The following is a 17,622-nucleotide window of genomic DNA, read 5'->3' as shown; positions in this document are numbered from 1 at the left end:
ATGAGGTGGGGGGTAGAGTCGATGCTCGGCTTTGCAGGACTGCGTCATTTCACTGAATGAGTGCATGCGCTCCCGCGAAAACCTCAGATCAGAGGCCGCCGGTAAGCCTCAATAACCTCTCTTTCAGTTTTTGGTTTTGTCTTAGCAAGAAATTTTGTCTCCTCCAGATTAGGAAAACAATTCCTGCTGTCGCATCTCTTACAGTGCAGGCGTAGGGATCACCTCAGCTCCACAGCGCACTCATTAAAACAACGGCCAGTCTGTCCTATATAGGACCGTCCACACGAAAGAGGTATTTGGTAGATAACTTCTGGAATGCATTTAGTGAACTTGCTCTGGTGATTCTTCTTACAAGTGGTAGGTTTTGTTTATTCAGTGCAGGGGCAGTAATCTACCCCTGCACTGTAAGAGCTGCGACAGCAGAAATTGTTTTCCTTACCTGGAGAAAAAATTGGTTTGGGGTTTAACGTCCCAAAGCAACTCAGTTATGAGAGATGCCGTAGTGAAGGGCTCTGGAAATTTCGACTGCCTGGTGTTCTCTATCATGCACTGACAACGCACAGTACACGGGCCTCTAGAATGTCGCCTCCATTGAAATTCAGCCGCTGCGGCCGGGATCGAACCCGCGTCTTTCGGGCCAGCAGCCAAGCGCTGTAACCACTGAGCCATCGCGGCAGAGCAGAGAAAAAAATTGTTTCCCTTATCTGAAAACAAAATTTCTTGCTAAGGCAAAAACAAAAACTGCAAAAGAGGTTTACTTCATGTACTTTGCTTGTGTACCTTTATTGTCATGTTGATAGCCTTTAGAAGCGCCCATGTTTGCACAAAATAAAGTCAGCTGGAGTTCTGCACTTTGTGTACGCATCTTTGTGCCCCTTCTTGTCCTGTCATCTTCATGCAGTTTTTTTTGGCAATCACAATGAATCGACTAGCCCAACATCATGTCTTACATCATGTCTTACAACACCATCAGCCACCCTTTGTTCGATCTTACTTGGAACCACCCAATACCTCTCTACATCTTCCCTGGCAGATAGCATATCAGGTACAGCGTGGAATGCGACACTCTTTTCTCTTTTCAACTTTTTTAATTATCCAATGGATTAGGGCCGTTCTTCAGAGTGGCCACCACCGCCCACCTGGACGACGCTGCCGTCGCTGTCCCTGACCGTCTGGTCGTAGCAGACCATGAGCCCCTCGAGGTGCTTGATGAGGCAGCGCTGCAGGTAGCCACTGCGGCTGGTCTTGACGGCCGTGTCCACCAGGCCCTCGCGGCCGGCCATGCAGTGGAAGAAGTACTCCTGGGGCCGGATGCCCGTCAGGAAACGGCCGTCCACAAAGCCCCCCGCCCGGGGGGAGGTGTCGTACCGCCCGAAGGAGGGCAGGGTGCGGCCGCTCAGCATCAGGGGCACCCGCCGCCCCTCCAGCTCAATCTGGCCCAGCAGGCACGAGATCTGCATGCAGTTCACCTGCCCCACAGGGAGGGAGGGAAGAACAGGGTGCCGTCCAGCCAGACCACACTCACTGGCTGAGCTGTATGAATCTGTGCACCATTCTGCCCCGCCCCAACTGGTTATGCAGCTGGCAAAGAAATCCCCAAGCCAAGCCAAGTGAAATAAGAAGAAAAAAGGAGGGGGGAGTGGTCTAACTGAGCCCAATTTAGTCAGATACTTTTCTTTCCAGAGGCCGCCTTCAAGCCAATGCATTTCACTGGCTTCCAACCACGCAGTTCTTCTGTTCTTCCACTGCATCGCAACTGCACACTCATCATGTGCCATTCACTGGTGCACAGTTCCCAGGCCTCTGCCTTCATGGTGTCACCTAGCAACACTGTTCGACAGTCATTCAGTTCATTCAGTTTCAAAGAACTGAATGACTCGGCCATGCTGATTTTATTAAAGCTGATAGCAAACTTTCGAGATAAAGCATGGAAAGTTACAAGAAGATTCTGATACAATGTAGAATCAAGATAAATCTGGGCAACTCTTGCATCACACACACACAAAGAAAAAAACAAAACAAAACAATAAAGCGGTGTGCTGGGAGCTTTCAAGGATGAACAAACAAGCACTACAAACGATTCGGGGCAATAGAGCGGGGATAAGGGTCACACCAACCATATATTTTCACCAAATGGTGTCTGGCACTTTTTTGCAGGCTATTCAAAAATGGAGGAGTTTTACGACCCAGGCTGCTCTGTGTGTTGTTGGGCAGTGAGTGACCAGGCCATGCACTCACCATGCCTCCCTTGGCCCCCGACTGGACCATCAGCTGCAGGTTGTTGGCTGGGAACTTCTTCCGCAGGCCATCCGGGATGCAGGCCCTGGAAGCCAACACGTCCACTGTGAGCACACAGCCACGAGCTATGGCGACCACACTGGTGGAGGAGACCCCAAGGACAACTCCCATTCTCCCCAGTCCAGTAGAAAACGGCTGAAAAAATCACACTGAACATTTTTTTGCCACCCCAAACATATTGGTAACATCTGTGTCGAAAAAGACCTACATTCTCAAAGCGAACCATCCTCAAAAAACGGCGCAGAAAGGTCATCATTTAATTTTGAGGCATTTTCAGGAGATGCTTTAGCCTGACGGACGTGCAGCAGGGAAGAATTTCGAGCCAATTTATTTCGGCTGCAGTTCTCTCCGTTCCATCAGGGCATGATTTGCACAGTTAATGCACCTTCCATGTTCTTTGCTTCATCTTGGAGAAGTGGACGCTTTGGCCAGCAAAACAATGCTGTGGCCTGCAACAGCCTTGCCTTTACTTTGGTGCCCCACACAAGGAGGGAGCACAGGGTTTGTCAAAAGCAGCGCCACAGGGGGGAAGACTGTGACGAGCCAGGTTGCCAGAGAATCGAGGGCTGCGGTGTGAGGTCACAGTGCGAGCACGGCTCAAAGTGCGGCGACAGCGAAGAGGCGAAAACCTGGCGTAATGCAGCTGCCGCTACAAAAGAATGCCTACTGCCAAGTCAGAGCAAGCTCCGTGGCCCGACAGCCATGCCTCACTTGTTGATCTGGTTGTTGACATCGTCGGTCGCTGCCTTCATGCTGGCGTCGAGCTGCTTCATGAGGCGGTCCGTGCGCGCCAAGTGGGCGGCCCGCAGCTGCTCTTCCAGCTGCACTGGCTGCTCTTCGTCCTCCAGCCCCAGGGCCCGCAGCGCCACGGCATCCCCCTGCCGGCGGGCTCTCTTCATGATGCGCCGCCGCTTGTGGTTGGCCTGCAAGGGAGGCTGCCTCAAGGAGACTGAACCACAACAGCTGGGCGTACAGTCCAGTGCCATGGCACAATCTTCCAAGATATACTCCACAAGTCAAATGTGGAACAATGAACGTGCTCCACAATAAAAGCACCCCGCAACACTGGCTGTCAAAATGCATAATAATTCTTTCACGCACATTATAAAAGCTCAATAAGCACTTTTGTCTGGGCGAGTTGGTTCATAACAGCAATGACCGATCACGCAACGGTCAACGGGCTGTACAAAAATGTTCAAAGGACTCAGCGAGACATCACATGGCATTCATCTCGTTGCCTTCATAACTCTGTGAGCATCTCATTTTGGCCGACTATGATATAAAAGAAAGTCTACTCGCGGAAGTTCGCACAAGGTTCCTGAAAGGGCAAGCCGAGATGTCGCTACAGGGCAAGCAATCCTGCAAAAATCCTGCCTAGTGCATGGTGCATCGTAAGCCACGCACCTCTTAAGGGGCATTTGGAGGGCCCCTGTCGCTAGGCCAAAAGACAGCCTGCGCACATAGTTTCAGTTTCTGCGCTTCGCCACTAGCCTGCGGCAATGGTAGCTGTCAGCCCACACATTCTATGGCCGTCCAAACCCACCTCCGTGCCACTTTCGGATGCTGACTGGCACACCACTGGTCATTTCTTCATCCTCTTTAAGAACAGTCTTGCCATTCCAACACCAATGTGAGCTCCCCTTCGCTTGGATTCGTGTTGTTCTTCCAGCAAGTCGAAACTAGGCACTCGTCATGGGATTACATGCGTTTGCGCAATGGAGCCGCCTCATAAGGCTTCACCACACTTTTTTTTTTTTTAATTCAAGCAACACAACATATTCAGACGAATACACAGTCCTGTCACGTCTTTCTGTGCACTAGTCTAAATATGTAGCACCGTTTAAATTTCAAGAAAAGAAAATGCATCACCAACGAGCCTCGCAATGTGTTTTATTAAGCGCATTTTCAACACTTTTTTTGTTGTTGTTGTTGGGAGCCGCGCAACATTTTATAAATTGACCTAGCGATAACCTGGGCATAGCTTCCAGGCTCTTGAAATCCGAATTAATGAGGTTTTACAAGCCATCATGTTATTTTTGCCAACCTTGTCATTTCATGGATTTCATTTTGCAAGACAACATGGTTGTTCTGTCTAATAAAGTACAGTAATCCCGCGTTATAACGAAATCGCTTTACTCGAAATATCGCTTTATTCGAAATTTCTTCCGGTCCCGACCCAAACGCATGCATTTTAAGCCGCATTACTCAAAGCGCACGAAAAGTTTGACCCGCTTAGAGCAAAGTGGCGAGCGGAGGCATTGCCGCCGCCGAGCGTAGGCATCACCGCCGTGGCAGGGCCAAATTAATACCGCCGACGAATTAGACTCATGCAGGCATAGAACAGGCCACAAAAGTACCAGACCCACAATCGATGACCTGCCTAGTAACGGGCACCAAGGGAGTGCCGAGTGTCCCCAGCTCAGCGGGGCCAAATTCCATGGTGCAGCATGCCTGAACCGTTAATCTCAGTCGGAAGCACATCGCTGGTGTGCCCCGTGACAGAATCCACAAGAAAATAAAGTTTTCCTTGCGCTTTGCAATGCCAAAAAAACGCGGTGTCTTGGATGCGGAAAAGTGGCCGGCCATGCTTGATTCGCGCCATCAGACTAAACAAGCGGTCTAAATGCGTGGGAGGGTCACTGAATTTTGTTAAGGCGGCGACACATGTGAGAAAAGCGAGTGCGATTCACCGTGGCACGAAGTTGCGAAAGACGTCGCAGCGTCCAATCGCAGCTTGCTGCCTGCGTCCAACCTGCTAGATGTCAACGACGGGCTGCTCGCGGCAAACGCAACAACGGGAAGCGACAGCCAATGCGAGCGCAGAGAACGGCAGCGTCATGACGATGTAGGGCGTGCTCCTTTGAGCCGGGCCAGCCTGCCAGCCTTGATGCCGGCCGCCGGCATCTGAAAAACGCGATAGTATTGTTTGCTCAAGTTCATAGCAAGACCTGGGATAGATTAATGTAAAAAATGCATCATTTCTGATGATCGTTGCCCAATACCGAGTTGCTGGTAGAAGTGATGACTGCGATACAAGCAAATTTCATCCCATAGCCGCTTTGGTGCTGCTCCTGCTTTACGCGGTTCGCCTGCCGTCTGCTAGCTCCGCTGCTGAAGGCGTCGCGGAAATCTAACATATCTTTTACTATACTCGAGGTATGGAATCGCAGCACATGCCCAACTCAAAGCAATACAATGCCATCACAAGGATAGCAGTCTGACGCCAATGGAGATCGAGAGCGAGAGATCACTGCAGCGGCCCGCACTGGGAGAATGCGAAAGCACTGACGCCTTCTCGGCACTCGTCGCCTCTCGAGATCGATTTATTTATTCTGATTGTACATTCTTTTATCTCAACCATTTTGCTTTTTCAAATTTGGCACCATGGTTGTTTTCCTGTCCACTTACTAACCCCCCCCGCCCGCCAGTTCGACCGTCCAATAGCTTTTGCTCATAATGAACTAATTAATGTACGTGAACGAAACATTTTTGTTTTGATTAATTATCACCCATCAAATGTATTTCAATTCATTTCAAACTTTATTTTCACTCGTTAGCCTATTTCTCCACTATTTCACCACCCAGGCTGTTTTCCCATCCACTCACTATATTGACATCCGCACTATTTCGACATTTTTTGCTCTAGTTAATTAACTAATCATCCTATTGACATAATTTTTTTTTCACAGCATCTTCACATCATCCACTTTCGATTACTACCACTTGTTTGATGCTACCTCTTCTGAGAAGGTCACAACTTCTGCGGACACATTCTGGTGAAACGTTTCGGCGACGCGCTTCGCAGACACGACTCTGCCGACATAGCCCAGTAATGCTTCCGCATCAAAAAACAGTGCTCCATTCTCTGCGCCGTGAATGACTATAGCGGCACACCTAACTGCAAACAGCCCTGCAGTTCAGGATTCCGGTGCGACGCACGCCTTGGAGATTATCAAACGTTCGCTTTCGTGCTACCCATCACTCCTCCGAGGAAGCAACTGCCAGCACGAACGAACCAGGTAAAGGGTGCACAATCCCAATTTTCTTTGGTTGCATCGATCTGCACACGAATTACCGACATCTCTCTATTCCTGGAGTCCCGTGCATCCTGGTGCAAACAGATGCCAGCACGGGGGGCCGCACACCACCTGCCGCTCGTCCTAAACTGGTTGGTTTCGTTTATTGGGGTTTAACGTCCCAAAGCAACTCAGGCTATGAGGGACGCCGTAGTGGAGGGCTCCGGAAATTTCGACCACCTCGGGTTCTTTAACGTGCACTGACAACGTACAGCACACGAGCCTCTAGAATTTCGCCTGCATCAAAATTCGACCGCGCGGCCGGGATCGAACCCGCGTCGTTCGGGTCAGCAGCAAAGCGTCATAACCACTGAGCCACCGCGGTGGGGCGCTCGTTCTAAACTGCCTCAGGCCATCGTTTGCTCCCCGAGTTACTATAGCGGCAAACCGAACTGCAAACAGTCCTGCCGTTTATGATGACAGTCACAGAGGTGACCGTGGGAACCCACCCCCTTCTGCACGCCAACTTTGCAGACTACCTCCGACACCCACTGCAAGCATTTGCTCACCGTCGGCTGTGCGAGCTGGCATGCACCTCGTTACCAGCGGCAGCTTGAAAACCAGTGGTGGCAATGAACTGCAGTGCACACCGCACCTGCCGACGCATCAACAGTGCACTCGTATGCACACCTTCCAGTTCATCGGCGACTTCGTCGCACGGCCACTCCACAATATTGTGACGAAGACGAAGCTGGCAGTGGCGCGGAGCTAGGCCAGCGGCCATTAAATCATCTCTTCTCCATTGTTCACCATGTCTCATTCTTCGGCTGGCCGCCACGTAACAATATATTTCTCCACTCAAAAAAGGCGTCAAAACAGCTCGTCCAGCAAGTCAAACGCGTCTTCATGCACCCTCCTTCGACGCTGCTTGCACTGGCACAGCCATCTCAGTCGTATCGCCACGTACACCGCAGCCATTTTCCGTCACCAATGCAGTGGTCAAATTGACCGTCACAAAAAACAATCAATTTGCACCTGCATAATTATGTGTGCAATGTCACCACTTCTGCCCCATCCGTGACGCAATCTGCAGCCGCCCATGACGGCCATGGCCGACCAGTAGGAGCGGGGCTCACTCATCCGTTTTTGACAACTCTGTGATTTGATCGTTCAGTGATGTGGCCCCACATTTGAAATCAGCACACAAAAATATCTAACAGCTCAAGTTTTCATTTTGCTAAGTGCACTATTAATTTTTTTTTTCTCTGAGACCCTCTGCCCTTTAAGGGGAGACTGTGGTCTTGAAATAAAAATTTTTATTATTAAAGGTATGGTCTTTTTTTGGTTTTTGAGGAAGGGAAATGGCACAGTATCTGTCTCGCATATCTCGGTGGGCAACCAGAGCACACCTAAGGAGAGGGACGAAGGAGAGAAAGAGGAATGTCTCCCAAACAACTTTGACCACCTGGGGATCTCAGGCGCCCCTTGTGTTCCGCCTCCATCAAAACCATGATCCAAACGCTGCTGCCGCAGTCGGGTTCAAACCCGGCTACTCAGGCTTGGCAGACGAGCGATTATGAGCAATGAAATGAAGCGGCTGAGAAAATCGCATGCCACCATTTGGGAGGTTGCTGAAGAAACAGCGAAATGTGGACGTTCCAAAAATATATCACAGCCGTGAGCAATACCAGGATGTGGGGGTCCAGTTTTCAAACAAAACCAAGATGACGGCCATCTTGGGAGACGCTGCAGACGTGCCTACTAGTAAGGCCGATGCTTGACATGCGAAGCGCCCCAGCCCCAGTACTCTCAGCACAAAAACCACCAATCTGGGATGGCTTGCGAACAGCCTGCAGAGAAGACGTGCTTCATGCGTTCCCCTCCCCATCAATCACACTCATTGCCCATGAATTTTCGCACAATGAGACGACTGCAATACGTATTATCATTACTATCACTATTTCAGCAATGTGGGGACGGCCTTTCTAAACAGAGGAGATCAAGATGACTGGAACATGAGAGTGAGCACTGGGGGGAAGAGGGGACACTACACCTGACTGGAAAGAATTAAATCAGCATAATCAGAAGCACCCAAACCGTGCAATTTGTGGTACACTGCTCCGATTCCACTAGCAACTGATGGCGAGCCAGCAGACCTTCCAGTGCTACGCTCAGGATAAGCCCCTGCTGGTGCTACCTTGTCGGTGACGAGGATGTCCTCGATGCCCAGCGTGAAGCCAGCAAAGATCTGCAGGTAGTGGGTGAAGAGTCGGGCAAAGGCACTCAGCACCAGGCTGGACGTGGCACCCCCGTACAGCTGCAAGGGGGAGGGGGCAGCATCAGTGCACTGCTGCATGGGCTACTCTGCATGGGCTACTCCAGGCCTCCTCATTTTCTAGTGGATTTACACAATTTTAAGTCAAATGTCAGTCAACCCCCCCCCCCAACCATCCCTTTCAGGCGCTTTGTACACAACTGTGTAGACAGCAAACTCACAGGTTTTTCTAAGAGACTATTGCACCTAGCAGTGATTTGAATGTTTCAGTAAAACTGAGCACCCTTCTTGTTGCAAATAAGGGGGTTTTTTTGTGCCATGTAGCAAACGCAGTAGATAATATTTCACTGAACAGTGAGCTAGGTAGCACGTTGTCCACCACTTTTGTGGAGACTGATTTTGTTGCAAGTGATAACATCGAGTGTTTTTGCTCAATTCCGAGCGTAATGTGCATCTTCAAAGCACAAAGTGATTCTCTGATCCCTAGGGTGCTTACCCGACACATGAGAACATTTTGATGTTACTATTCCAAACAAATCTGATACTTTGTACGGAATTCTGCACATTGTTGTAAGAACTGCCCCGCTGGTCTTTCACGCTCGAAAACTAACAAATTCCCTTTCTTGAGGCCTGAATTGGGCAAAAAAAAATAATTCATTTCAATCAGAACAAAAAATGGCGCCTGAAAAGGATATCACATGCCAGGAAAAAAGAAGGGCATGCCCGTGAAACATCCCCAACGAAAATGTAGTAGTCACTGGTCCACATTTGTGCCACTGTCCTCGCTAGTGCTGCCATCGCTGCGCAGCACATTCTCGTCCAGAGAAATCCTGCACTTTGCAAACAACTGGAAATTCTGCCTCGCTGCAACCACCAGAGCTGCTGCTTTCTTCGTCGAAAAGCATGCAGCTTTCTTGAACGTAGTCGTCAACGGCACTGAACGTTTACCAGATCTGAAGCATTCAGGATGCTTCACAAGGCACGACAACAAAAACTGGTCAAACGTGGCCAAGTCAAATGCGTCAAACTATGTGTGAGATCATAAAAAGGGAAGCACTTGTGTTAGCAAATTTTCAGTATCCCTCCGCAGAAACGAAGTGTCCTTTCTTGTCAGTTTTTGTGACGCCATGTACTGTGCGTCTTTTCAGCCCTGCATTTCTGGCGGCCGTCTGTTGTTTGTTTAGGTGGGTCGTTAATTTTGTAACTTTTTTACTGTCTTTTCCTTTCTGTTGTTTTTCGGGTTCTGACTGCTTTTGCTTGATGTGTTTGACTCTGCCTTTGCTACGATTGTCATTTGTTTTTTGCTTTTATTTTTGGTATTTGATTTCTGACTGCTTTTGCTTCTGTTTGCTTCAATTCTTTGACACTGCTTTTGCTACAAGATGGCCTCCTCGTCTAATTTCTTTTATCAAAATCTGTTAGTTTATCTGCAGGGGTTGCAGGTTTCTTGTCTGTTGTCCTGACGTTGCTGTTTTTTTCCCACGTGTAGGGTTCGGAGCGATAATGCGATGAGTCTCATGCCTGAGCTGTATGTTTAAATATGGCTCCTTTCTGCGTAATAAACAGTTGGTAGAGTGCGCATGTGGTGCCCCTTTCTTGTTAGTGCCCTTGTTGCACCAGTGTTCATTTCAAAGCGAGGCTCTCAGAAGATTGTATTAGTGCGCCGTCTGTGTGTGACACTGTCGAAAAAAAAAAGAGCCTCTCTCGAAGCGAGTGTTGACGCGTCCCGATACGAGTGTGGACCCCTCTGTCTACTCATGTTACCTGTACCTTGATTTCCTTTCTGCCCTCCAGTGGGGGTACACATACCAGCGGGAAAGGCAATAAGGAATCAGTTGCCAGTCAGCGCCGTGTTTGTCTTTACATGTTTCTTCTCATCTTGTCCCGCTTATCGTGCTGTAGATATGGAACATCGTCACCAACTCGCCCAACAACTTACCTTGTGATAAAATCTGTGGCAGTGTTTACATTCACCGTAATTGCTAGACATGCTGCATAAGAAGCCACAGGAGGAGAGACCCACCTCGTAGCAGACGTGCACCAGGCCGAACTGGGTGGGTCCGTAGTGGGCCTTGTCGAGGACGCCGCAGAGCAGCTGGCCCTCGCGGATGATCACCTCGGCCTCCGTCATGCAGCCATCAGCCGACCCCCCTCCCCCAGGAGCAGCCATGGTGGAGGACCACGCCTGCACACAACAGGGGGCTTTGACAGCATGGACTGGCCACACACACGTCTGTTACACAGCCAGCACCTGAGAGCTGTGCGCAAGATATGCCATGCACCCAAGAGCGTCTCACCGATTCCTCTCTTAGTGCGCTAGAACTAAAACCCTCCTCGGCGATCTCACCATTGAGGGTGGAAGTTACAGTAATTTTAATCTATCATGATGGTGCCATTTCTCTAAGCGTTTTTCTAAGCACTCCGAAATTTCAATGGGGGCGAAATGCAAAAGGCACCCATGTGCTGTGCGATGTCAGTGCACACTGAACATCCCCAGGCAGTTGAGTCCTCCACTACGGCACCTCTTTCTTCTTCCACTCCACTCCCACCTTCCTCCCTCCTTCCCTTAGTGCAGTTCGGGTGTCCACTGAGATATGTCAGCCAGTTACAGGTCATTTCCTTTCCTCAAAAACCAGTTTTTCAATTTTTTTGAAAACTGGTTTTGAAAATTGGAGCAGTCAGTAGCCTCACTGCGATATTTCCCAGTGATGATGGCATGTCCTTCCCATCTTGATAACTGTCTTTGCTTTCTGAATATGCCAACTAAAACTGAGAATACCACAACCTACCCGAGGCCAAGACAGGCCAAGACAGGTTTTTGTTGCCTGCAGCTTTCGTGTGAAGACTCGAAATGGCAGTGCATGAGAGAAACCAAAATAAGAAAGTAAGTGAGGTGAAATCACCTTGGAAATGTTTACAGTAAATCCCCACTCTTCGAAGCCATAACCTCGGAGAACATTCCGGAATGATGCGGGCCGACAGCGCGATGGCGGCAGTAGCCACCACCACCACCTCGCACGATTGCTCGCATTATTCTGGCGCCAAAAGAAGTCCCGCATCGAGAAAGGTTACAGAGGAGAGCACTAGTGGCACAACGCAAGCAGTCCGTTTCGTGGGGCAACAGCGGCAGAAAGACTGACATATCTTAGAACGGTCAAGAAACAGAAGGTCTGGTTTCATGGGGTCTCACGTCCCAAAGCGACTCAGGCTCAGAGGGACGCCGTAGTGGAGGGCTCCTGAAATTTCGACCCCCTGGGGTTCTCTAACGTGCACTGACAACGCACAGTACGTGGGCCTCTAGCATTCTGCCCCCATAGAAATATCCTGTGGCTCCTGGTCACTGACCCTGTTGCCACAGGGGACTTAACGAGTGACGAAGTTGCTGAGAGCATCATGGAAGCAACCCCGGTGGACAGCATCGATTGGAACAATGATGGTGGTGCCCCTAAAGTGCTGACACCCTACAGGCGCAGCTCAGGAGTTCGGCCAGAATTTCGGTTGGATGACATCAAGGCTGCGATCTTGAAGTACGCACTCGTGAAACTTGCTCAGGGAACACTAGCCCAATTTTTCAAGCAGTGATAAATCAATTTGCCCACATGTGATTTCTTTTTCACAGTCCACCTACAGTCATTATAACGGATACAGCCAATTATCGGATATAACCAAGTAAAAGAAAAGTTTGGTTGGCCATCCGTTATTTCTATGGGAGTTTTATCTGTATAACGAAACAAAAAATTCAATATCTGACATTGTATCGGTTATAATGAAGCAGTTTTTATATTTGCATGCCTCAAAATGCGCAAACAAATCGAAAAAAATTCAACAAATTTTGATCTTTTGAATTGCCCTCACCTAAAATGTGTTTGAATCACCCACGCTCCCGCACAGTACACGCCATCTAGAGGCAGTGAATAAACCTAACGTCAATGGCTGATAAAATAGCGCAATTTTTCAACCCTGTGCCCTCCTTTACTTGTGTTAAGAGAACTTTTCTGCAGGAATTTCAGTGCTTACTTTTATAACGAATATTCGATATAACGAACGAATTTCCGTACAAAATGAGACTTCGTTATAACGAGGTTTGACTGTATAACAGCAAAGCGATTTCAGATTCTCGCTGACTTCGTTATAGCTGGGCCAGACAGCATTAACAAGGCACAACAATACCTCTCTATTGCGGAATGTGAAACGCGCCATAGCAGCAGTGATGCATTTCAGGCGACTTTTCGAGTGATGCTGCTTGCTACAGGAGCACAACCTAGTGCTTCATTTTCAGCTGCTTCCTGCCTCTCATGTGGAAAGTGCAACCCCACACGACAATGGAGTGGAAGGACATTCCAGTGCTCAGATTTTCAAATTTGGTGGTGATGACGACATCCCAATCCTCTCGACCACCAGGGAATTTAGTTGTGGAGAAACCCGATCGCTAGGCGATGAGTAGCCACCACCCTCGTGTGAGCAATGCTGTCACAACAGACACTTGCCTTGGCTGGAATCTTGGCCTTGCCTTCCACGGTGGGAGCCGGTTTGCCAGGTGGGATGCAGTTCAGCAGAACCGTGGACAGCACCTGCAAGGCATGCCATGACTGGACACTTCTGAGGCCCCACAGTACGCCACCCTTTGATGACCTGGGAACTTGTTGACATCTATCCCGCTAAAAGGCAAAGGGAAACAGACTCCCAATCTCAGTTGCCTGTTTTCAACGATGCGCATGCCTCGGGTGACCTAAAGCCACCTTACACATCAAAGCCATTGTTTGGATGTCCAAACTGAAACCAAACCAGTGTCAAAGAAGAAATCCAATTACAGTCAACAGCACTTATCATGAAAGTGCTGGTTGCACGGATTGGATTGGTTGTATCTGAAGTTTATCTGAAGATTACATATATGTACGAACGCGTCGACGCGGCCTCCGCTATCTGCCAGCATCAACGGAGAAGCCATGTCGCTGCAACGTGAGAAGCTGGAACTCAGGCCCGGCGCTGTCCCACAGATATTAGAAGGCCTGCCAGAGTACTGCACCAAGAATGATGTTGCATTCTAGAAAGGAAAAATTTCCAGAAATTTCACCCCACGCAATAGCAACACACCGAACTTTGAGGTGGATTTTTTTTTTAAAGTGTGTCTATTATGCGAGCAAATACGGTAAGCGTGTTAATTGTTGGTCAAAAAACAGACATCGGCCACTGTCGATCACACAAAGCTTTTAGTGCCTCGATGTTGCAGCCAAGCTTTCAAGTGATAACCAGTAAAGTAGCGTTCGTGCTAAGCCCAAATACCAATCCCCAGAAAGCACAAATACCAAATGAATGTGAGCCTGTCGGCTGGAAAACCGCCCCTGCAAACAGGGCTCACGCAGCCATTCGTGTCCCCTGCCCGACAGCTACACCATTAGTGGCGCGTGCTGTCCCTATATGAAGCTCTGGCCAAAGTTTCGTGACCAGAAAAAAACACTGAAGGACTATGGTGTCTGCTCGCCTGCAACAATGGTGGCTCAATCAGCCAGCATCAGCCTGCGAACTAAACACAGCTATACACTGTTTCGAATGCTGATTGGGCCATCACTGGTGCTATCATCTCTCGCCAGCCCGACTGCGCCCACTGCAGGGCCGAGGCCTCTCCCATGTCTCTCCAATCAACCCTGTCCTTTACCAGCTGCGGCCACCGTATCCCCGCAAACTTCTTAATCTCATCCGCCCACCTAACTTTCTGCTGCCCCCTGCTACGCCTGCCTTCTCTTGGAATCCACTCGGTTGTCTGTTGCTATATCTCCCCCGTTTTTCTCAGTGCCGTTTTCTTCATCGAGTCCATGCTTTCGAACTGCACGATTGTCAGGTGCTGTTCGTGTGGTCAAACCTCCACACATGCCGCTTCTGATGGGCGTGACGCGGCAGCAGTGGAGCTCCACCACGTCGCACTGTGCAGGATGCTGGACGATTTTGGAGCAGCTCTTCTCTGATGCTCCCACACTAAGCAGAACGCAAGAAAGCACTGAAGGCCAAGCTGTTCTCACTCATCCTAAAAATGGGAAACCATTGCCAAGTCTTTGACTAAATAAATTTACCGCGCTGCCATCAATTCTTGAAATCTTTTCCAACGACATTCAATAAGCTCATCTACCACATAATTTTTTTTGGTTTTATAGGGGTTTAATGTCCAAAGCGACTCAGGCTATGAGGGTCGCCGTAGTGGAGGGCTCCGGGAATTTCGACCACCTGGGGTTCTTTAACGTGCACTGACATCGCACAGTACACAGGCCTTTAGAATTTCGCCTTCACTGAAATTCAGTTGCCGCGGCCAGGATCGAACCCGTGTCTTTCGGGTCAGCAGCCGAGCACCATAACCGCTGAGCCACCGCGGCGGCGGTTGTGGCTATTGAGTGTCTGTCGTGTAGAAGGGAGTCAGCAGAATGGGGGTCAGCATCCGAGAGCTGTAACCACTGAGCCACCGCAGCGGGGTCTTTCGCATAATGAGAACATTTTTTCCAGTCCCTCAATGTCAAAATTAATGAGCTTTTACTGTGTTTCACATTATTAGCCACCTGTTAAAGAGGTCGTGAAATGTTTTCTGAAAATTTTCAACGACGTATTTGAAATTCTAACCCTTCGTTCTATACTATATCTTGGTTCGTTTTATAATCTGGGTTCAGTGAACAGCGAAAAAAACTACATTTTGGTCTCCCACCGCGCATCCCCCTCAACTCTACAGCAAACGTCCTCTTAAGCAGCTGACCAGAGGCTTCTGTAGGAACACAACATGGCAGCCTAGCGAGGCCCGTTGAGCCACAGCTGACCGAGGTCACAGCACCATATCGACTCTAGTGTGGCGTCAAAATGATGTCAAGCCAGGTAATTAAAGAAATGGCTGATCTTCGAGAGCTGCACCATCGCGTGCTCAGAAGCTGACACACGAGCGAAAACTTGGCCAACGCACTGCACTGGTGACTGGCTGCGAACTGCCGGCCACTGCAAAGAGGGACACAGGGAGCGGCAAGCAGCTTTGCACCACTAGACTCAAGTCCGGCCCACAGCCGGTGCAACACTTTGCCACCGCACACCAGTGCCTGAATGCTACTTGGCTACTTGATGTTCGCTCCAGAAAAGACAAAATAGCGATATTATCAGCGATATCAAAATAGCGATATTATCCTGCTGTTCTAGAGCGGCGACAAAGCATGCCTGCCCATGTAGCACGCCTTTGGCAACCACGTTGGACGCGGACGTGCCAGGTGACGAACTGCACTACTGTCTGGCTGCCCTGGTCGTCGCTAGACCTATTGCCTGTTTTGCATCAAAGCCGCAGTGGACAGCATTTCGGAAGTAGCCTGCGTTATAATTAAATGCCTACTCTTGGCATCCCTTTACTGTCAACACCACCATCCCACAACAAAAAATATGGTTATTTTTGCGACACGCTCGGCAGCAGAGCGAGCGGACACCAGGCATGCTAGCCGGACCACGACGGAGGGGCAGCGGCAGCTGAGTGGCAGTTGTGGCAAGAACTATGCTCATATTACAGTTGCTACTTCAACCAGCAACTCGGCATTGTTCAACGATCCTCAAAAATGATCCATTTTCCTCACTTCTCACTCCCAACGCTTATTATTTACGTGAAGAACAATCTTTAGCTCATTTTTTCTATGACACCCCTACGGTCACCATGACACTGGCACTCTACTCGCTCGCATTCTGCCCCTTGTCAGTGTGACACATCGCGTGCGGCCTGTCGTTGACATCAGCTGGGTGCAGGCGGCGAGCTGCTGTCGGTCGTTGTTATGCCGTTCACAATGGCGTGTATTGCGCCCAGCAATAGCAGTCGTGCTGAGAGCGTCCCGACCGTAAACCTTCCCACCCCAGTCATGGACTCAACTGCTAGTCTCCATCGCAAGGGGTGGGTTGACTTGCAGCCCCCCCTGCGAATTATGCCTAATCCTCTTGCACGCTTGGGGAAAGCATTTTTCTGCAGCGAAGAACAGAAGCGCAGAGCCAGTACGAGCAACGACAGCCGACGCGTTCGTATCGAGTTCGCGTAAACAGAGAGTCGCCGAGAAGACCTGACCTTGCTCAGCTCGATTCCCTGACTTAAACCCCCCCTGTCGGGTTCATGAAACACCACCTAGGTATGTTCACGTAAACAAAGAACTGCTGATACTGGAGCAGCCACGGAAGATGGAGAGGCAGAACCATAGCCGGCATTGGTCCCAGATCAGTGCTCGATCTATGACCACGTGCTGCAGCTTAACATAGTACAATTACGTGTGCAAATAATTGAAAAAACCTTGTTTTACTATCTGATTCTTTTATAACGCTATTATTTTAGGATAAATGAAAGTTAAAGATATCTCTACGTTTCTAAAGATCTTAAGATGACGTAGTCGAGTAATGCGTGTGCCGGCCGACGGCGCCGCTTGGTTGATTCATGAGTACGAAAAGGCAGCGATTTAGAAATGGCTTTAATAAATGCAGACTCAATATTGAGCCGAAATATTTCGGAATCAGCATCTCTAATGTTTATGGAAGCAGTAAAAATTAAAACCGGGCAGCTTCATTTTCTTTTCACGACCCCTTTAATGACAGGTTTCAATGAGTGACTTTTTCTTATTGTCTTTTCAAGTGAACGTAAATGTTTTCAAGTAAATGTTTAATTTCTTGAAAATTAACAGAGGTAATGAAAAGGCTGCTACATATTTCAAATCAGTACAAAAATGTGGATAAGACTGAACAGTTTCCTCACATTTGGCCCAAAAATAAAAAACAACATCCCCGTTAAAGAAACTCTTTCCGGTCCATTCCCCAAACTGCAAACTGATGGCTGGGATACATGCCTGCTTGCCTGTCCACAGTGGCTCCGGCTTCAGTATGGCTGGGGGCAGAACCTTGATGGCCACCTTCACAAAGGCCAGGGCCCCAAACACCAGCTGGTTGTAGTCCTCCCTGCACACACACAGGCACGTGCCATCACTCTAGGGAGGAGGAACTGTCATCATCCCTTACTTCTGACTCAGCTGAAACCTCAGCAGGCATCGCGGA

The 17,622-nt window shown here is 49.2% G+C and overlaps 1 protein-coding gene across 3 annotated transcripts in view; it reads right to left on the bottom strand.

The window, feature by feature from the left end:
- The window catches only part of Polr1A (RNA polymerase I subunit RpI1), a 155,302-nt gene that overhangs the window by 61,545 nt on the left and 76,135 nt on the right, over positions 1 to 17,622 (bottom strand). For all 3 annotated transcript variants that reach the window (XM_089555725.1, XM_089555736.1, XM_089555731.1), the window contains 7 exons: positions 17,418 to 17,526; positions 13,077 to 13,160; positions 10,613 to 10,774; positions 8,512 to 8,631; positions 3,010 to 3,221; positions 2,239 to 2,323; positions 1,140 to 1,469 (listed from right to left, as the gene is read on the bottom strand). In XM_089555725.1, coding sequence (XP_089411851.1) covers positions 1,140 to 1,469; positions 2,239 to 2,323; positions 3,010 to 3,221; positions 8,512 to 8,631; positions 10,613 to 10,774; positions 13,077 to 13,160; positions 17,418 to 17,526 — 1,102 coding nt within the window. The remainder of the gene's footprint in view (positions 1 to 1,139; positions 1,470 to 2,238; positions 2,324 to 3,009; positions 3,222 to 8,511; positions 8,632 to 10,612; positions 10,775 to 13,076; positions 13,161 to 17,417; positions 17,527 to 17,622) is intronic.

Source organism: Amblyomma mixtum, chromosome 1 (assembly GCF_055824585.1).
Source record: "Amblyomma mixtum isolate Tamu chromosome 1, ASM5582458v1, whole genome shotgun sequence".
NCBI lineage: Eukaryota > Metazoa > Arthropoda > Arachnida > Ixodida > Ixodidae > Amblyomma > Amblyomma mixtum.
Note: the sequence above shows the minus strand (reverse complement) of the source record. Positions and strands in the feature narration are given on the sequence as shown.